Source organism: Lichenostomus cassidix, chromosome 3, assembly GCF_008360975.1.
Source record: "Lichenostomus cassidix isolate B80296 chromosome 3, HeHo_3.0, whole genome shotgun sequence".
NCBI classification, from domain to species: Eukaryota; Metazoa; Chordata; class Aves; order Passeriformes; family Meliphagidae; genus Lichenostomus; species Lichenostomus cassidix.
The window spans coordinates 29,044,793-29,067,166 of NC_139483.1; the positions used below are offsets into that span (position 1 = coordinate 29,044,793).

Genomic DNA, 22,374 nt, shown 5'->3' on the forward strand with positions numbered 1-22,374 from the left:
GAAAAATTAGGACAGCCAAGAGGACAGAGACTGGGAGCCTCTCAGTGTATGTACACAATTAAGTACAATTAATCTCTAGTGAGTACACTCTAAATTAGCACATTTAACAGGCTGAAGATAGACTTCCTTACAAATCCTTAACACCTTCACAGGAAAGCCTCTTTCTATAGCCATTATTTGTCTTCATAAGCCCAACTGTAAAAGGACACATTTTAATCACTTTTCAACATCTTTGCAACTATTCCTGCTGAAACAAAAAAACAGCATCCACACAGATCCAAGGTGATAAATGCCACAAAACCAATATTCTAATACAGTGAAATCTGAGCACACAGTATAAGCCTCCAGGCAAAATGCACCATGAAATGGCATTAAAGTGGAAAGGAGAGTTCTCAGAGCTTCAGAGGCAACTGGTGACGCCTGGGATTATCTTCTTCTCTCTTCTGCCACCACCATATGTAAGGTCTCACATGCAACAGAATGAGAAATTCCTCCTTATGTTTGTATTTCTTTTGTCTTTCCTTATGTTACAACTTTTTCATGTTTTTAATATTTCAGGATAACAAGCAAGACTTGGCCTTGCCGCTAAAGGCTCATATGTAATGTTACTGCCTTTTAGCTCAGAAGCACTAGTGAGTTACTTTAAAACTTCACTGCCCTTTTTGAAAAGCCCAATGCAATGCATTATTTCAAGGCTACTGTGCTCAGGATCAATACAGCAACTAAGTCCAAGATAGGTGAAGATTACACATTACCAGCCTTACGCCTGCTCTGATGCATAACCTTCTTTCTGGTGTAATACAGATCTTATTAAATCATCAGTTATGTAACACAAGCTATAGGTCTGCATCAATAAACCAGTGCAGAGCAGAGCAGAACAATCCCCTCCCTTGCCCTGCTGGCAATACTGTGTCTGATGCACCCCAGGACAGGCTTGGCCCTCCTGGCTGCCAGGGCACTGCTGAATCCTGTTCAACTTGCCACCAACCAGGACCCCCAGATCCCTTTCCATGGCTCTGCTTTCCAGCATCTCCTTTCCCAGTCTGTCCATATATCCAGGTTTACTCCATTCCAGGTGCAGGATCCAGCACTTTCCCTTGCTGAACTTCATATGGTTGGTGATTGCCCAATACTCTGATTTGTTGAGGTCTCTCTGCAGGGCTTCTCTGATCTCAAGCATATCAACAGCTCCTCCCAAATTTTTATCATCTGCAAGCTTGCTTAGTATCCCTTGCAGTCCTGCATCCAAGGTGTTTATGAAGATGCTGAAGAGCAGCAAGACGATGATGGGGCCTTGTGGAACCCCAGTAGTGCCAGGTCCCCAGAGTGATGTCACACCCCATTCCCTGCAACCCTTTGTGCCCAACCTGTGAGCCAGTTGCTCACCCATTGTATGATGTGTTTATCTAGCTGTGTGCTGGACATTTTGTCCAGAAGGACATGAGAGACAGGATCAAAAGCTTTACATAAATCTGAAAGGATTACACCAACTGGCCTTCCCTGATCAACTAGACAGGTTACCTTGTCATAAAATGAAATCTGATTTACTGGTGCAGCCTCACCTCGAATATTGTGTGCAGTTTAGGTTGCCATGACATAAGAATGAATTTAAGCTATTAGAGAGCATCCTCATGAGGGGAAGAAGAGGGGCAGACACTGATCTCTTCTCTGTGGTGACAGTGACAGAACCTGAGAGAATGGCCTCAAGTTGTGTCAGGGGAGGTTTAGGGTGGATATCAGAAAAGGTTCTTCACCCAGAGGGTGGTTGGGCACTGGAACAGCTCCCCAGGGAAGTGGTCACAGCACCAAGCCTGACAGAGCTCAAGAAGCTTTTGGACAAAACTCTTGGGCACATGGTGTGACTCTTGGGGCTGTCCTGTGCAGGGTCAGGAGCTGGACTTGATGATCATTGTGGGTCCCTTCCAACCCAACATATTCTGTGATTCTGTGAATAAAAGCCAACACAGTGATCACCTAACATTTAGTTAATTCATAGCATGGACGTAAGTTTGAATTTACAGTTTTGTCCCCAGTTCACAACAGTAAATGGGGCAGAACACAACACTACCACCCCACAAAGATCTGCTGGGATCCAATATCATTCTACATTTATCGGGATGTGGAAGAAACAATGATTTCCAGGTTGCAAACTTAAATGAATTCATCTGTTTGGGGCTTAAGTACAGTCACCCTCCTGAAAGTGCTTTCCCACCAAACAAGATGCTTCAGCTTGCCACAACAGCACTCTGGGAGCAGAAATTTAAAAACAGAGGCTGTAGCACAGCACAACTCTGTAACAGCACTAGCTGTCCACAGAACAAATTTATCTCCCCATGAAATTTGTCATCACATTGCTCCAATTCTAACTTGAAGTAAATATGAAAGCATATGACTGGGAGGATGCTATTAGTATCTCCCCCAGCCCATCAGTCAAGATCCAATTTCTCTAGAGTTGCTACAAACTTGTCAGAAAGTCCTACAAACACTGCTGCTCCAGCCACTTGTTTGTGAGAACAGTTTTTCCTTAACTGCTGCGAAAAAAAAAAAAACACCCCAAACTCAACACAAAGCCAAAACACCCAGTACTGAACTTGGTACTGACAGAGTCCTTTGACTCACTGCTCACCCCATAACAAAACAATCCTACTGAGGATCAATCCTTCAAGTACAATGCTTCTTGAAGACCAAAAGACATTCTGGAAGTGTGTTAGTGTGGCAGAAGGCTTTATTGTTCAACCCTCACTCTCCCAAAGGGATGATATTCAACCCAATTTTATAAATACTTAGTTCAACTTCTGTGCAATAAGTTAATTTAAATCCATTATGGGCAACATCTCACAGTCCAGTTACACTCCTTTAAGTACTGAAGCTATGCCAAAGGAGGAGAAGGTACATGAAAAAATACAGTGCTTCAAAAGAAGTACCATTAAAGGTACCCTTTTCCAGTGATCATAAATTAGATCCTACTTTAGGATTGACATTCCCTAGATTTCTGTATTTTTCACATTCTCTTCCCACATTATGTTGCCCAGTATCAAATTTAATGTAGTCATTTGACATTATGCAACACTAAGTGACCCTCTGAGAAAGTCCTCAGTCCCTTCTGTAGTGTTGCTTGACTGATCAGATGATATAGAATTAATTATGCTTCCCAAGTCATGTTCTACAAAATACTTCATCAGTGGATGGATCACTCGGTACAAATTCCTCACCCTTCAGAAAAAACAAACAGGATCAAAACAACTTATCTTTCAGAGGGAAGCCAGCTTCTAGGAGCTTTTCCTGGAAATGCTTCTGTTCCTTAGTTACTAATGAACCAATTATTTCAGTAGCTCAAGAGCGCCAGAAAAAGAAACCTTTCAGCATCCTCCCTACTAGTGAAAAGCAACAAATGAGCTCCCTCAAAAGGAGCTACTGAATGCATGGAGAAACTCCCCGGTGACACCTGCCAGCTGTTCTTGCTCTTAGGCTGCAGCAGCTTAGTACTTACAGGTCCTTCAAGAAAAACAAGAAGTCTCAGGATGTTAACAAAGGCAAATCTTGAGAACAGTGGTTTCACCATGTGTTTAAGCATGGAAACCCCTGTTCTGTCACTGACTGCGAGTTTCATGACATCAAGCTTTTGAACTCAAAGCTGCAAGAGGAAGCTCTGATCAGACACACATGATCAATGCACAGAAAAGACACTTCTCCGTCTGCCTCTTCTGAGCTGCTCAGCCCAGATTTCTTTTTCTTCTGGTGGTGTTTGTTGCTGTTGTTTGTTTTGTTTGTATTAAACCAGAGGCTGAATCTCAGCATTCCTCTCTCTCAGCTAAAAATAACCACTGCACCACATGTTCCCTCATCCTGGCATGCCTGCCCTCATGTCTTTTTCTTTACTTTTACACACCTGCACAGCTTCAGAAGGAAGGTTTGGCTGGGCTCAATCCCACAGCAGCCCACAATAGCACCTATAAGGGCACTTGTCACCACCACCCCACTCCCCTCTCCCCCCCAACCCCTTATTCTTAAGACTTGTTCTTAACTAGATTCAGTTAAAAAGAATAAGCATATGCATCTCCTAAAGGTCTGGAAATGCACAATGCTTCTGCACAGAATCTCAGATAATGCATTTTAAAGAACAAAACCAAAACTGATCTGAGGCACATTCTTGTTTCTCAGTACCTCTGCACAGGGAGCTCCCAGTTCAACTGAGTTACTGTTTTACAAATCATTCCAAATACATAAACTGTCTGAGCAGACAGAAGAGTTCAGCTCTAACCACAAGGGTTTCCATTCCAGGACCAAACACTCCAGGTCTGTCCTGGGATCTTTCATTTATGCTTTGAAAATAACCAGTTTTCCCAACCCTGAAATTTTTGTTTTGACAAGGTACATCTCAATGAGAAAAATATTTCTTGGCCCCTATAATTTTCTGGATCAAGATAAAGCATTTGGCATTCAGAGACACAGATGTCAAAACAAACTTTTCAAAGACTTAAATCAACTTACATAGCATACAGTTTCAAAATAAAGGGAATAAGGTAAAGCCTAATATTTCAGCATGCTAAAAAAATTAGCATCATCTTCTAGAGACATAAATAAAATCAAATTCTTGTAGGTCAAGTAAGATAGTCTGAAAATGTGGAGCAAACCTGTGTTTGCAGGATTTGAGTTTCTAATGTTTCTGTCTCCTGTGAGGGCCCGATCTGGGACAAAAACAGTTACCTTCAGAGTTGCTGTGGCATGAAGAACTTTCTCAGGCTGGAAACACTTTTTGTCTTTGATGACTGTAGGACCCATGAATCCATATGCTCACTGTTAAAGCATGTGCACATCTAGATTGGCAGCCACTATCACCAGAAAAAGTTCTTTTCATTACAATGTCTTTCATCCACTCTGGTAAGTGTTCCTGTCAAGGATGTATGACATGAGCGACTCAAAAATGCCAGAAAAGAACTACTGAGCAACTATGCAGAGGGACAGAAGAAAAATGTAAAATTCAAAAGCAACTATAACTCACAAACTCTTGGAGAGCAGAAAGCAATCCAACAATGTTAGTGGGAGACAGCACACAGCATTCATGAAAAGTACATTATCATACAAGGAGATTTTACTGTGCATTGCAAATCTAGACATATGCTTTCTGAAATGCATTTTAGCAGAGGACTTTTATTGGTGCAGTCATACAACAGAGCAAGCAAAACATAGTTTAAAATGTATTTTTAGATACATAAGGTATAGCTCTAGAAACATTATGGACTGAACAAAGGCAAAGTTGAAGAACACTGCCGGAGCAGCAGAAGCTACAAAGCTGAAGATGGAAGCAGCACTTCATCTCTACCCTCACAGATTTAGAAACAAAATTCAGCCTGGGCTATTGGAAGAGCAACTCAGCATTTCATTAAAAATTGTGTAGTAGCACAGAATCAGAGAATGGTTTGGGTTGAAAGACGTTTAAAGATCATCTTGTTCTAACAGCCCTGCTGTGGTCAGGGACATCTTTCAGACGAATTAAGTTGCTCAGAGCTCAATCTAATCTGAACACTTCCAGGGATGTGACATGCACAGCTTCTTTGAGTGACCTGTTCCAGTGGCTTGCCATACTAATTCTCAAATGAACTAATTTCTTCTATCTACAGTAATTCTACCCTCCTTTAGTTTAAAACTATTACCTCTTGTCCTATGACACTACAAGCCCTGGTAAAGAGTCTCTCTCCACCTTTCATTATTTAAATGGGGCTTAAAAGAAAGGCCACAATAAGGTGTCCTCAGAGCCTTCTCTCTTCCCGGCTGAACTATCTGAGTGCTCTCAGTCTGTCTTTGTAGAAGTCTCAGATCACTTCCACAGCACTCTTCCAGACCCAGCCTAACAGCTCTATTTCTTTTTCTATCAGGGGCTCCAGAGCTGGATGCAGAACTCCAGGTGGGATCTCACAAGAATAGAGCAGGGAGCAAAACCCCTTCCCTCGCCCTGCTGGCCACACTGTTTTGGATGCAGCCCAGGACAGAATCAGCTTTCTGGGCTGTGAGCACACACTGCCAGGCCATGCCCAGCCTTCACACATCAGCACACTCAAGTCCTTATCTGCAAGCCTGTTCTCGATCCATTCTCCACCAAGCCTGTACCAATACTGCTGACTCCTCTGATCCAGGTACAGGACCTTGCAGGGGCCCCCTTCTCAAGCCAGTCTAAGTCCCTTTGGATGGCACCCCTTTGCTCCATTGAATCAACTGTACCACTCAGCTTAGTGTCACCTGTCAACTTACCAAGGCTGCACTCAACCCCACTATGTCTATCAATGAAGAAATTTAAGAGTACTGTTCCCAGTTCCTGAAGGACATCACAGTCATGGATTATCAAATGGAAGAGAGGGAAAATGAAGGATATATAGGGCTGAAAAAGCCAAGGAGGTTTAGGATGGAATTCAGATACCTGATCATAAGTACCTATTGTTCCCCTCAACATAGATGTGTCCCTTATTTTGTCTCCTGCCACAGCTACAGAGAGGTACAGGATTCTCCCATATCCTACATCATATCCATTAGTCCCATACAGGGTCTTAAATACTGTAGAAGTTTTAAGCAGCTCTAGATGCCTACATTTGGGCAACTGACTCATCTCTAAGCTGTCCAAGCAAAACAAAGTAAAGAACATCTGTCAAAGCTGGACTTCTGGCTCCTCTTGCTGAGGTTTAAAATGCAATTAGTTAAGCTGGTTCTTTAGGACATAGTGAACCAGTGCATTTAAAAGGATCTTTATCTTACACTTGTAACTGATTGGTTTCTCTGTACCAGCCTGTAATTGTCCAGTCCCAGAGCTGGCTGAGCAGAGCAACAGACTAAACTGGCAGTTCCACAGAATCGCAGCATTTGCATTTCCAAATTGGAAAAAAATAAAAAAATCCAAGAGTCATCTTCCTCACAATCTCAGGGACTGAAGTTGCTGAGGTTCCAGTTTGTCATCTCATCACTGCTATCCCTGCAATAAGCTCAACAGCAAAAAACCAAAAAAAAACCCCCAAAAAACCAAAACCACAAAGAAACCCCCAAAACCAAATAAATCAGACACATTAACCTTCACAAACCTTTTCCTCACTGAAAGCATTCCCACTTATAATTTTTATTGGTAAACAATTTTCCAGTTAAAATTATTCAACAGAACAATCACCACAAAGCTATTTAAAAAACAACACCACACACAAACCCGAAAACTTCAGTATACAATTTCATGGGTTCTGCATCTACTATCACTTAGAGATTGCTAGAGTAGAATGCAATCAAATCTGTATTGCTTTTAACAGTCCTAGTTGAGGGCAGTAGTTTATTTTGGTTTTAACAGATGCAAATTAACTCCCTCAGCAGCTCACTGTCACAGTGGCTCAAGGTTCTCTGTCCCATTATCTGCCCTATGCCTTGTCCCTGCCAAAGCAGTTTATGTAGCACCTTCACAAATTGCCAGTGCTTTCATCAACAGTTACGACACATTTGAGAGCAGAGCATACAGGAGAAGTTCTGCCAGCAAAGGTCATTCTCCAGACGTCATCTGTTTGCCTTCCAAATCCTAAAAAGTAAAAGTACTTGACATATGTATCCAGAAGAGATTTAATTCCCAGTTTTCCTGCAATCCCTCTTGGCCAGTGAAGCTGACTACAGAAGTACAGACAAGTCGAGTCTCAGACTTTCCTTACTCAAGGACTGCAAAGCAACTTCGGAACAACCCTATGGCTACAGGAATCTGATCAGGTTTTTCCTCAAATCTGCTGCATCAATCTTGCATGCCAAATACTTTAATATTAATACTCAGTCCCTCTTGTGCAGTCAGTGCCAGGATCTCTGGGTATAGTTGAATCTGTAGCAAAAGATCTATGCATTAGTTCTGCAAGGCAATCCCCCATGCTACAATGGTTCTGTCACCAAACAGGAGCAGAAGAGAGGAACTCGGATGCAAGATCTAACTTCTACTTTTTCAAAAGTTTGTCCCTACACCATCTTCAGGCCACTTCTAGCAGGCTTTGGTCTTCATCAGTTGGGATCTCATTACATCGTTTTCTCAATACATGGGAAATCAGTGTATTCTCTTCATTCAGAATCCTCACTAGCCCTGAGGCTGTATCTTACTTCTTCACTTCAGTCAGACAGCACAGCCTTCAGTCCTGCAGGTCTGCTGTGGCCACAGCCAGTTTGAAAGACAGCCATAATTCTAACAGAAATCAGCCTGCCTCTGCCTCATCCCTCCTCTCCTTCCCTTACTCTCAGAGGTGTGTGCAGCTAGAGGGGTTTGTGGTTTAAGCAACAGAAATGAACTGCAATTGTGTTGATGTTAAAGACGAGGGGACTTTCATTGTTCCCACTTTTCCTTGGGGACACCTTCAACATAATGAGGAAGGTGAGCAACAGAGGAAAGTTGCTGCTCAAACAGCAAACACACTGGTTTTTCAGAAAGCAAGAGACTAGATAAAGCCCAAGGGAGGAGCAACTTGGTTAGCCAAGCAAAGAAAAACATGCAGAGAACTTCAAGTAAGCTGTCCAGTCTGGACAAATGGAAACACAGAAGAGAGAGCTGCCCCTCCAGTCAAGTCTCCAAATTAATTCATTTTGAGGAAGGTTAGGTTGTGCACAAAGCTTCCCCGCCCCCGCCAAGCTCCAATTTTAAAAGCACTGAGGGAAGCAGTGACCATGCAGTAATAAAACTGAAAATGGATAGGTCACTTAAAGGAATTAAACTCATTCCATGTTAGCAGTCTCACAGCTACATATTTCCCCATCTGACATTAACCTTAAATCACGCAGCATCTGTAGGAACAGAATACATTCACAGAGAAGATGCTAGAGAAAAAGCTTAGGAACTTAAATAGCAGAGGCTCGGATTGAAATGTAATTTCAGAGGAAAAGTTTGCTCTCTGAGCAAACCTGCTCTGCATGAGACATGTTTTAATCTCAGTTCATCCTTAAAACGTACTTTTGAAGCACTGGGTCATCTTATAGCATAACTATCAGCATTTAAAGTAGCATAAATCAGCACCGATGTTGAAAGCAGTGGCTTCTCTGCCCCCAGAGAAAGGTGGTGATTTTCTCCCCCACACCTCACTCCCCTCTTCTCCTTATGCCTTATGATGTACTCATACCATCAGCACTGCAAAGCCAAGCAGCCTTACTCTCAGAGGTAAAATTAAACAGGAAAAATATTTGACAGGATAAGAGTTGCTGTAAAGCAGAGACAAATGCAGCACAGCTCACAGCGAGACATAAGAATAATCTTAATTATCCACCATCTTTGAAGTAAGTAAAACCCTGTATAGCATATAAAGTAAGGTACCTGTACAAAATTGTTAAAACTAGTAGTCAACTGCATTACCCAAAAAAGCAAAGACTTGAGTACTTCAGCAACTGGAGAAATAACCCTTAAAAAAACAAAAAGGACTCGTGGTGATGAACTTCTCCATTTCCCACATAGCACCTTCTAGAGACTCACACCAACTGCTGCTGCATCCATCTCACACCTGCCAGCTTGACCAGAAAATACTGTTCAGAAACAGATCTAATCTTGACTTGAAGACCCAAAGAGACCAAGAATCCACTGCACTCTTAGGCAAGCTGCTACTGTGATCACCCTCAGTATTCAATTCTTCAGTTACTTCTGGTCTGAGTTAAATTAACCATGCAAATGACTTTGCTTAAAGGCAACTACTTTGCAAAACATGAAGTATGTCATAATAGTTTTAATTAATAAGATGGGGTTGATGTAATTAAATTGCATCTGTGTCAATTTTCTCAAGATAACAGGTCGGTTAGTATTTATGAGGTTAGATAATTTTTCAGTCTTTTCACAACACTGTTCAATGAGTATCAGACTAAACAGTTAAGAGTTACTAGCAAAAGCAAACAGAAATTGAATTTTTTATACATTGCTACCATTAAGTACATGCTAACTCTGTTGTGGAACCCCCACAAAGGAGAGTCCAGGCTCCTCCACCCCACTGCCATTAAATTTCTGATAAAGAGCCAGCTGTCCTTTAGCCACAGATGATGCAGACTTGTCAGATAGTTTAATCTTCATTAGCATTTTTGAAAATGCTGGTTTGTACTTGTTGCCATCAGCTTCCCTACCTTTTCATTATACATAATTGCTGGAGTTATTTTAGCCACGACTTCCATTTCTTACATGGAAACAAGACAACAACTGCAGAGCTGGGAGGTATTGCAGACACTATCAGCATTACTGTCTCCTCAAAGTTAAAAGCATTTGTGCTTTTTATATGATAATTTTTTCCTTTCACGTAATTTTTACTCTTTCAGCTTTGCAGCTGCAGATGGTAGCTTTTTCTCCCTACTTTTCCAGTTAAAAAGAATGAATTGGGATAAACAAGTCAAAATCTGTAGATGGAGGTGCTGCCATATCAGGGCTGTAAATCACATCTGCTTCGAGAGATTGGTAAATGCTTTCATGCCTGAACACCTTGCCCAAAAAAATAAGTCTTTTCCTCACGGCTACCAAAGTAGCACACTGCTACACTACAGACAACAGTTCCTTTTCCACTTCAGGCATCTTTTTTCTTCAGCATTGTAGATTATGAGGGCAGAAAATTCACTGAAACACTTAAAATAGGTAAATAAGCCACTGCATGTGAAATTTCTGCTTAAACAAAACTTTTTATGCTCATAAAACATACTTACTACCCTTGTAGAATTAAAAGTACTGAGTGGAAAAGAAGGATCAGCTCCAAAACAGCCTGGAAATGGCAGAAACACGAAAAACCTCGTGTTCTAACAACCTGCAGGAACAGCTTCTCCTAAGGTCACCAAGATGCATCCTCCTCCTTTACGGCAACCAAGATTTATTCAGATGCAGTGAATGAGTCGTTTAGCATGCAAACCTCCTGCAACATCCTTTACACAACAATCTCCAATTATTAAAATGAGCAAGTCAGAAAATCATTAAGTTAAATCCTTTACAATTCCTGTCTCCAAAAGGATGGATCATTCAGCTATAGAGAGTGTTTAAAAAAGGTGGGGAAAAATAGAGAAAAGGACATTTTTATTAGCTTTTCAAAACCAAAAGAAACACAAATGCTCATCACTACAATTTAGTGAGGCTCCAGCTTTGCCCAGAATTTCTGTAGGCTAATCACTATACAAACAAGTGTATTGGGGGGGGGAGGAACTTCCTAAAAATCTCCATCTTAACTTGCTGTTCAGAGTTGTTCAGAAGTATCCATTTCATGGAATTCAAGGGAGGACACAACACAGCCAAAAAAGGCAGTAACTCACTACATGGAGGACAGGAAGACAACACTGGCCAGAGCTGGGACATGCTCCCTGGAGGGGCCCATTTGATGAGCAACTTGGGCAAGCGGACAAACACACAGCAGACAGGCCAGCTTGTCTGCTTTGTTTCTACCAGAACTTTTAATGGAAAGGACACTAACCCACAGAACATTTCTCTTGTCAGATTACTTGGACCAGAAATGGTCAAAAACTAGAGAAGGCGCCGGGGTGGAGGAAAAGACAGATGAGAGGAGAAAGAAAGCTAAAGAGAAAATGATTTAGTCAAGACCAAAGTAGGCTGACACTTTCCATTCCCAACTGTTCAAATAGTTTATTTTCCAGTTTGGGTCATAAAACTAAATAAAAGATAAGCATTGCAAAATGAGCACAAAGCATTTAGATCACAATAGTTGTGGAAGTTGAATATTTCCACGTCGGCTGCCTGTCATCCCATACTTGACAGTGTTCCAAGTTTGCTACAAATTTGCTATGAAATTATCTTCTCACTTTCCACTGACATAGTCTGCTGCCCATGCTGTCTTTCAAGTAATACTTTTCCTCTGTGCTGATCCCAGCTGTCCATTGAGCAGGATACAGATACTTTGGACAATATAATAAATCTGTTTTTTCCCACAATTTGGTTTTGCTCCAAATATTTCCAGCATGACAAAAGCAGGAGAAAGAGCGAAGAATAAGAACAGCTATAAATTAAAAACAAACCAAAAAACTCCAGAGGCCATAAAGCATGGCATCAACATAAAGATCACCATCTCATGTGTAATTTGGGGACAAGAGAAAATATTTGGAATTTAGGATTTTTATGCAAGTTTTTCTAGCACACTAACTGGAAATTTAGTTTCTCCTTGATCAGTCAGCACAAAGGCTCTCTCTCCTTCCTCATACAATACAGGCACATTCAAGAATTACTCAAATGTGAATTTTCTTTAAGGCTTTACTTAAGCATTATGCCAAGCAGCTCAGTCATAATGGCAAAGCCACGATTAAAGAGAACTGTCTTTCTGCTGAAGAAAAAAAAAAAGAGGGTTTTCAAAGACACCAGGAGAAAGACAACACAGCAAAGCTTAAAACCAAGCTGTGAACCAAGTTCCTGAACCTGATCACTCTAGATGCAAGGGGCAATACAAAAGACAGACACAGAGGAAACTAATTATTGAAAGCTTGAGCAAGTAGAAAGTTAACCTCATGAACTATAAATGATGTTTACATTAGCTTTGTTCTCCCAACATTACAGCCTTCAAGCTCCCTCAGTAGTATGTGGAGCACCGACTGACAGCTTGGTTTGTTATGAAGTGCCTGGCTCTGAAGAGTACAGTGTTTAATAGTACAAATGGTCTCATTGATGAAGATGTCTACAGTGCAGCTGTAACCCCTCCTCCACCAGCAATCAATTATACAGGAACGGAGAACATTTTCAGACAAACACAGTCCTTCAACCTTGACTCAATATAAAAAGCAATTCGTCCTCTACTGCTTTCTGTAGCTATTACAGATATTTTCAAGGCACCCAGCATATTAGTATTCAAATACACAGACTTGGTGAATTAAGTGCACACAGAAGAAAGCACTACCATTCCTTCCCCATAACAGCTATTTGGAAGGGGTCATCTTACCAAATGGATTATAGCCACACGCACATATTATTAATAGCAAGAGTGACAACTGCTCCTACTTCCTACACAAAATGCAAGGTAACACTGCAATCCATTTCCCTATTCAATAATTAACATGAAAACTCACAGGAATGTTACTCACCTGAATCAATCTCCCTAAAATTAAGAGAGCAAGATAACAAAAGTCTGCAACTTTAAATCTTTCCAGGCAAGATAGTAAAAGAAAAAAGGAAACACCTCCCCAAAGCCCTACTCTGGACATTTCTCATAATCTATCAGCTACATGATGCTCAACCAGACTTAAAGAGCCACAAAGACACATTTAACATAAATCTTGAGACACCTCTGCTTCTTTTCTCACCTGACTATTCCATTCTCTATTTCTGGAAGAAAGCCTTTATCTGGAAGCACAAACATCATATAAACTAGAAAGAAAACTCTAACAAAGAACAACAGCCTATGAGAGAGCCAGAAGTTACAGCTTGGCAGATTCCTTGTCACCAACAGCCACTGTCTTGGATGGCACCTCTCCCTTGATTGCTCAAACTAGCCATGACTACTACAGCAACAAGATAGACATTGCTACACACCTTCTCCCTTTTCCATGGAAAAAAGTTACAGTCCTGTCCCCAAAGAAGACTTGGGGATAGTCCTCAAGTTGTACTTCTTTCTGTACTTGAAAGCACATACTTCCCACCCATCCTGACACAGAAATTAATTTTCTCTTTGAAAACATTTTATTTTGACCAGGTTTTCAGAGTTTCCCTACAATATACCATACACACACCTCAAAACAAAACAAACAAACAAAAAACCACTCCAAAACCCCTATCATCCTTCTAGGAAAAGACAGAGCATCTGGGAAAATCACAGTAAAGGTCCAAAGAAGAGATTTCTGTTCACATTTGAAAAGTCTGTGACACCGTTTTGCAAAAACCAAGTACAGGTAGTCAAAGCTGCACTAACTCACAGTTTCTTTCTCAGAAAATTAACAGTCTACTACTGTAACAGCTTCATCTAGAATTAATATGTAGGGGAAGAGATTAATCTATGTAATCATTTGCCCATTTCCTTACTCAATGTTTAATTGCTGGTGTGATCACATAAACGTCTATTTAAGTTCAATCCAAGGTGATTTTAAGTCTATTGTACAGAGACTTATTAGACCTTTTCACCTCAAAAAAGCTTGGATTGGTGAAATACCACAGTAAATTCAGTGTATAGTTAATTAAGAAGGATGAACAGTGGCAGAGTGCAAAAGAAGGCAGGAGCAAGCAGCAGGACAAAAGCCTTGTTCAACCATTAGAGGATGCCCCACCCCTCTATTACCATTAGCAACAAGTAGGAAAACAGATCAGGAAATACAGAACTCTGGCAGCTCAATGACCCATTGGTGCTACCTTACCACACAAGTAAATAACTGAGTGGCCCTGCTTGAGCAAGGATGTTGAACCAGATTCCCTCCAGAGGTTCCTTCCAACCTCAGCCCTTCTGTGGTTTGAATGTCATTTAGATAGCAAAACAAGTAAGAAATCAAGAAATGCAGTTTCCAACTCCAGCTTTGCTTCCTGCAATTTAAAACCATCTCTACTACTGCAAGGCCATTAAGCTAAGAGTTCAAACGATTAAGCTAACATTCCTTTATCATTACATCTTATTAGTAATAAAATCAGTTTTATTCTACAAAGCTTTAATAGCCTCATTCATTACCACCAGGTGTCTTAATCCCCAAAGAGCAATGAACAAATACAGAGCATATTGAACAGTTACAAAATAATTATTCTACAGTTATCTTCCAGTACAAGTTTCTCCTCTAACTAACTGTAGTTAATTAAAAGATAAAATTGCTGCCCCTTAGAAGCCCATAGGGAGCAAAGCTGAGTGCAACTGAGTGCAGGTTTTCCAAATTTCCTGTGTCAAATTTTAGCCAATTCAACTAATAAACAGGATTGCCAAGATCTAGGCTCAAAGCACATCTATCACAACACTAAATGTGTTGGAACTTAGTTTTCTGAAATACTATTTGAACAGGATGTTTCTGACCACCTTTACATTTGAAAGCCATCCATGCCATCTGCGATGCTCTGTGTTTCATTTAGAGAGGTCATACATATTAATGATTTAGGGCTTTTTGAAAGAAGTCCACTACAAACACATTTTAATTTATTTGAAGTGCAATTTATAACTACACAGTGTCACTGTAAACAGCACATAATAGCATCCCGTCTTGTCTTTTTTTTTTCCAGAGTGTACTCTGCCTGCAGTGTCACCAAGTTTGAACGGAAAGTGATCTTTTTGTTATTCTCAAGAGTGATGCATTTCAAATGGTACTTGATGAATTTGTCTTCATTAAGAAATGGTAATGAAAAGGCAGTATATTAGAGGGCATCACAGCACCTGACAAGAGCAAAGATCAATTGCTATTGCAAATAACTTAGACCAAATACTACACCTTTAATTTTCCCATCCCAAAGGATAAACACTAAAAGCTTATTTCATTCTGCATAACAAGCTTTGTACAGCAGAACATTTTTATTTGGGAGGAATAGGACTGAACGAAGAAGACAGACATTGACCTAACTGATTATCACTGATCTAGTGATACATAGCTGTATATCTTATTTGTAACCCATCCAAAGCTGTACCAATATCCTTTTAGAGGTGATTTAGGTGGAAGTCTAAGTGTTTTACAGGGTCTGGCTCCTTCCACAACAGCAACAGCACCTGTTCTGATATGACTGGGTCTGTTACCCACCTAGATGGTGTTCCCCTCACACCTCATGCTTCCCACTCAATTTCGCATACTGAAGCAGAGTGAAAAATTCAAACACTGATGCTTATGTTCTCACACTATAGGATAGGCACAACAAGTGGATTTCTATGTACAGAACTCTTTAGCACAATGATCAGTCTGTAGAGAAGTCACAAGCAGCCACAAAGGCAACTTGTTTCTGGACTTAGCAAACATGACAGGCACTTTGCTCTGCCACCCTATTCCAGCTCTCCAAGTCCTCACTCTGAGCCTGAGCAACACAAATATCACAATGAGGTGAATAAATTAATAACTTCATAAAGTAGTAGTTGAATAGAAGAACATTCTAGTCCTGAAGTCACCAAAGAAGGTACTGAGAGAGTGGCAGTACATGTGCACAAGTGGGACAAGGCAAGAACAGAAGATGTGAGTGCAGATGAGTTTAATGCACAGACAAGCATAAGACGGAAAGATGGTAATTGAAAAAAGCCAGCATAAAACAAACGAGGAAAAAGATGGTGAGAAGGAGAACTAACAATGAAATGCAATCAATTGCTAGAAAAATACCAGTCAATACCAGACTGCACTAAGACAGCAATCTATTAGCAATCAATTATGGTGAAACAGCAATAAGATGTAGTCAGTGAAATAGCCAGCTGAAGAAACTATTCTTTTTCACATACGTAAACTACAATTTCCTCTAAACAGTTACCATATTTTTGATTGTTCATTCAATTAAATTAAGCCCCTGTCTTCTCTATACAATAATTGCAGTATTTATGAGACTATTAAGAAGTCTTATTTGAACTTGAGGCAGGGGCTGCTCACAAGCTTCCACGTAGGTATTTCAGAAAGAGCTGTTTATGGTACGTGGCCACACTTAGCAATCCATATCAATTCATTCATGTACATCAGAGGCAGGGGCAGTTGTTTTGTTCTTTAAGAAGACAAGACCATAAAGATTGAGGGGAGGACAACTGGTAGAAAATCACTCATGTTCTCCTCCACAAAGATGTGCCACACTGTATCCCTGGAACACTGTCTGTAAGGCTCACTGAAGTCCCAATAAAACTGCAGGGAGTTTCCTTTTGCACGGATCCATATCCCTGGCAGTAAGAGTAAAGTCATCCACTTTCCTCCAGCAGTGGAAGAGGTGAGCTTTTCATGTTTATGCTTATAAACAACAGATTAGGATGCTGCTGCAACTTTTCAGGAGATTCTCCTCCTGCCTGTGAAGACTGACATGTATTCCCTAAGCTCCTCCACATTTGCACCCAGGGATCACTGGAATGCAGCAATCATAGCCCAGTGTGGTTGAAATTCATAAATAACAGTTTCTAACACTGAACAAAAAGAGGCATCAAATAACAGTATTCAGCCACCATCACCAAACTTTTTCACCCATCATAAATTCAAATTTGCTGCTTATGAAACTATGACATTTGAATGGGTTACCTTCTATTTGGCAAACTAGACATCCCCAGATACTGTTTACCCTATCCCTTTTCTAATGGGAAGCACTGCATGCAAGCAATAAACTTGGTCTTTTTTTCAGTAGCTAGGTTAGGAAGATTTATTTAATGAAATGAGTTCCTGCCCGATGTTTTCATTTGGGCTCACAAGGAAACAACATTGAAGAGCTTAAATAAAAGGTCTTTTATTTACTTGGCTGACAACATTTTTTTTTTCCCCGAAACAGAGATATACCTACTATTGTGTACATTTACTTTTGTTAAGACACAAACTAATAGAACTGATGTACTGCACAAGGAAACTTGAGCAGGCAGCCTTGGTGGCAGTACATACACTAGTTTATCACAGAAACACAAAAGGTGTTAACGAAGGAAGCCAAACAAAACTTAACAGCTTTGGTTTCCCTACAGTATTGCAGAAGGAAACAATTAGTTTTGAAAATAACTATTTCCAAGTTAAAAACTAGTGAAAGCCTTGTGATTTCAGAGAGAACAGCTCCTCTTGGTGTGCCCTCTCCAGTAACTGGCGACTAATCACTGCAACAAATTAAAGCCCTATTTAGTTTGACAGGCTAACAGAAACAGGATATGATACAATACCTTGAAAAATCTGACAGTGAGCAGACAACTGTTTATGTTTTGTATATCAGGCCCAGTTTCACTGAACTTTATCTCAGCTATAGAGTCACTACTTTTGGAGCACAGGAGTTTTAGTTTTGCAGAGCTTCATCACTTCCACCTCACTTTGAGAACACAAGTTCTTCTCACAAAGGACAGCAACATACACTTGCACAGCCATAATATCTGTCCTTCCATGCACAGTTGTATCTGTTTACACTTCTCAAACACTTTTGTCCAAATTCTCAAACTGTTTCTTTCCTCGTTTGGGGGGTGGGGGTGTGTTGGTGGTGCAGTCTGTGTGTGGAATGGTGGTGGTGCAGTTATAGCAATAGAAATAAGGGGAAGGATTTAAGAGCTGTTTCACTAACTTAAACTTTCCTGGAACAGACATCCATGCTTTTAAACAATGCCAAGGGCCAAGTCATTGTTCTGCTGTGTGAAATACAGTCCCTTCCTTTGGCTCTTGCAGGTCACAGAATCATAGAATGGCCTGGGTTGGAAGAGATTTTAAAGACCACCTAGTTCCAACTCCTCTGCCATGGGCAGGGACACCTTCCACTAGACCAGGCTGCTCCGAGCTCCATCCAGCTTGGCCTTGAACCCTGACAGGGATGGGACATCTACTTCTCTGGGCAACCTGTTCCAGTGCCTCAACACCCTCAAAGTGAAGAATTTCTTATCATCTAAACTAAACCTAATCTCTTTCAGTTTGAAGCCATTCCCCCTTGTCCTGTCACTACATGCCTTTGTCCTAGGCTCCTTAAGCCTGAAATGCTATGTGCCATCCCTACCCCCCTCAATAAACTTACGTTTTGGATATTATAACAAGTACCTATTTGGTTTATATAATCAGACTTGATATGTTAGGTCACATCTGGCTTTAGAGCACACATGCTGTCACTAGCTTTATAAAGTCTCCAGAAAATTAGAGTTGTTTCTAAACAAAACAAACAAAAAAATCCCCACGGTATTTTATGAATATATAAAGATTTTAGTCCCTTGGGACAGTGATTTAATCTGTATTGAATTAAACAGTACAATCATCTAGTTTAAGTTTTATACCGTAATAATATAGTAATGAACTTAAATAGCCTACAAACACTAAGTTTCAATAACCTGGCCATATTCTTGGGAAAGCAGCCCATTACCTAGAAGCCAGCCAAGTATCCTTGAATAATAACTACAGCAAGATGGCCAAGCATCAGACCTTGTCCACCCTTTCCTCCCCTGCTTTCTATACCTCTGCCAGTACATGCTGCTGAGGCTGGTCTGGCGGTGTATTTTGATTTCCAGAGTGCAGGCAACAACAAAAAAAAAAAAAAAACCAACAACAAAACAAGCAACAAACAGTTCTGTGAAGCTTTTGGAAGCAGAAAATGGAGAGGATTAACTCAGAACTTCCAGCCAACCTAGGTATGGATGGATTTTTACCCAGGTAAAGACCCAGCTAATCAAGATGCACCCTAACTCCCCATCCTTGCTTCTGCAAAGAGTCACTAGTTTCCAGGTTCATTTTTCTTTTTGTTTTTCAGCCAAGCTCTATCTGCAGTTATTTTCCCACCCTAATGGCTTCTAAAGAACACAAATTTACCAGACAGTGGTAGTCAGGAGCCATAGTTCAGTTTTCTTGGCGTTAGGGCACGTAACAGAAGACAAGAAATCAAAATAAGCATGGTCCTGCAAGCCTGGGCTGGGGCATGCAAACGCTCTGGGGACCTCTGTGCCCTCAAGGGCAGAGTACAGCAGACTAACAAGGCATTTAAAACCATCCCACTCACACTGCATCTTTTCCTCAAAGCTTACCAGGATTCAACACTAACCCCCTCAGAGAAAAATACCTGATCCTATATACCCATGGTTAAAGAAGGAGATACTACATGCAGAACTAGAAAGCAGCCACAGCAGGCTTCAGAAGGGTGAGAAAGTAGCAGTAACCAACTATATGTGCTCCTAACACCTGCAACCTAACAAAGTCATGCTGCTCCTCTGGAGAACAGGCTGACAGCTATATCTAAATAAGCCTCAGTAAAACAACAGTAACTGAGAGCACCAGTAACATACACATACCCACACACTCAAGGTTGATATTTACATGAGTGCTTTTCTATTCCCATACCAAAGCACTTCAGAAATGAGAGGTGAGGAGAGCAAATTATCTACAGCCTTTCCACTGAATTAATCTGTTCCTACTTCCACGCAGACCACTTGTATTATTCCCATTTAGCCCATGAAACAAAAGCAGGAGTACTTTGAACAACAAGACCCCCAAATAAGAACTGCGGCACAGCTCTTTTCTGCTCTTCACTGACATATAGACTACTTTCTCAAGATTCTCTGACCAAACCTTTGAGCAAAAGTACTGTATAGAAAAGCAGGATCTGAAATCCAAACACAAGAGAGGACTGGGTGGTAGGGAACAGGCGGCCAGCTGTCTGTCAGCTCTCAGCAGCAGGGCATCACTGCTCAAGGCCAAACAGGGAAAGGACACAAGCTTGTCATTAGTAATGAGATTCTGCAATGCAGCCGTGTGCTACCAGCTCTTGGTCATTTTACTACCCTCAACGCTGCAAGGAAGGTCTAGACCCAGGAATTACCAACCACTCTGCATTTAAGATGATGGTATGTAAGCAGCACCACCTCAGATAAAAACTCTGGACTAAGATTTTTCTTCCTTCTACATACATTCTCAGCTTTCTCTTCTCCCTCTTCCCTTCCTCATTTGTTTGAGGGGTGAGGGAAGAGAGGGGGAAGGTCAAAGTAAAACACTAGTCACAGCACCAATAAAATTCTTCTTTCCTCAACTCTATATCACATCATTCTGCCTTCCAAGTCTCACACCTGTCTTTCACAATTTTACTATCCACTATTGCCTGTGCAGCACTATATTAAATTTCCTTTAAATAATACCTTTAATACTATTCTAAACTGAACCTGAGAAAACTCCAGATAGCTGAAGTCTCATAGTTTTGTACAGTTGTGATTGAGCAGAGTACTTTGTACAGTTTCTCAGCATACAACAAGCACAATCACTGCTCTAGAAAAGTTGTCAGATAAGACACTCTAGTGCCAGAAAATGCTATAGAAGTACTTGTTTATTGTATGACTGAAGTTATAGTGTTGAGGCTACGGAAGCCTGTTTCTTCTCACCTGCTCCCAGTTCTCCATCCAGCTAAAGGAGGTCCCCTGGCTCAGAAATGTACTTCACTTTGATTCTCTACTGCTGGCAGCCCCACCATTAGTTTGGTCTGTGGTCCAAGCTCAAGTAGCTCAGTGATTTATCCCGTTGAATACCAAACACCTCCACAGATGAAGGCTCCCCAGCCTGACCCCATGGTTCAGTGTTTGATCATCTTAACAGTGAAGAGATTTTGCTAACTGGAATTTTCCCTAGGGTGAATTGTGCCTGTTACTCCTTTAAGGAAGCAAGTAAAACAAGCGCACCAAGAAAACCCAACATGTTAGACAACCCTACAGGCTTAGACCCAGTGGGGTATTAAACAGATCCTCTTAGTGCTGTACTGCAGAAATCTGTAATCCCAAAAGCTTTTAACAACTGGAAAGTATATTTGGTCCATCATGACATACACTGTCCTTTCCCTGACCTCTGCAGCCCACAGCCTCGGCACTGAGCCTGTCCTTGCTCTCCCTACAGCAGTAACCTCCTGCTGCCACCCCAACACAGTAACCTCCATCCCTCCCCATCAGCCTCTCCTATCTCTCTGTCCCCAACCCACCAAACCCCAGCCAGCCACCTCAGTCCATCATCCCTTCCCCGGCCCTTTCCCTCTTCCCCATCCCCTGCTCTTCACACAGATCCTATCTGGCTCGCCCACCCTCACGCTGTGTCTCAGCCAACCCTACAATCCCCCGGCAGGACGCTGCTCTGGCTTTCCCACGGCGCTACGTTTGTTTGCCGTGACAGACACGCGTGTTATTTCCTGTGGGTGCCGGGGCAGCGTTACCTCGAGGGCAATGCCCTCGCACTAGCAGCGGTTCCGCTTCTCCCCTCCTCTCCGCTCCGCTCTCCCTCAACCCACAGCCGCCCCAAGCCGAGACGCCCGGCGGGTCGCACGCCTCCCAGGCTGGCCCCGGGCACGGAGCACTCTCCGCGCTCAGCCCCGCCGTGCCCGGCGGCCGCCGCTTGTGCCGCAAGTACCGGCGTGGGCGCCCAGAAAGTGACGGGTTTAAACTTCTGACTTCTGCTAGAGGCGCGCCCGGAGCCGCGGCTACGGGAGAGCGGCGGCGGAGCGCGGGATTCCCTCAGGGCGCCGGGCCGGGCCGGGGCAGGGCAGCCCCGCGGGGCAGGGCATGGCATGGCATGGCAGGGCAGGGCAGGGCCGGGGCGGCTCCGCGGGGCAGGGCAGGGCAGGGCAGGGACCGGGGCGGCTCCGCGGGGCAGGGCAGGGCAGGGCAGGGCCGGGGCGGCTCCGCGCAGCCCCCGCGCCCAGCAGCGCACTCACCCGCCTCACCGGGAGCGACCTTCCCGCGGCCGCCAGCAGCAGGAGAGCGAAGCCGAGCGGCGAGAAGGGCATGTCCGGGGGCGGTCCCCATGCGCGGGGGCTCGGTGAGGCTCCGGCTGCCGCTCCCCGCGGAGGCTCCGCGGCAGGCACAGCGGAGCGGCTGCGAACACGCCGGGGGCTCCGGCAGCAGC

The 22,374-nt window shown here is 42.4% G+C and overlaps 1 protein-coding gene across 2 annotated transcripts in view; it reads right to left on the reverse strand.

Moving 5' to 3' along the window:
* GLP1R (glucagon like peptide 1 receptor) overlaps positions 1 to 22,374 on the reverse strand; it is an 82,253-nt gene extending 59,879 nt beyond the window's left edge. Inside the window, exon 1 of one of the 2 annotated variants that reach the window (XM_085055081.1) lies at positions 22,184 to 22,374. In XM_085055081.1, the coding sequence (XP_084911207.1) occupies positions 22,184 to 22,255 (72 nt within the window). In that variant the 5' untranslated portion in view covers positions 22,256 to 22,374. The remainder of the gene's footprint in view (positions 1 to 22,183) is intronic. The other variant, XM_085055080.1, reaches the window with a different exon arrangement.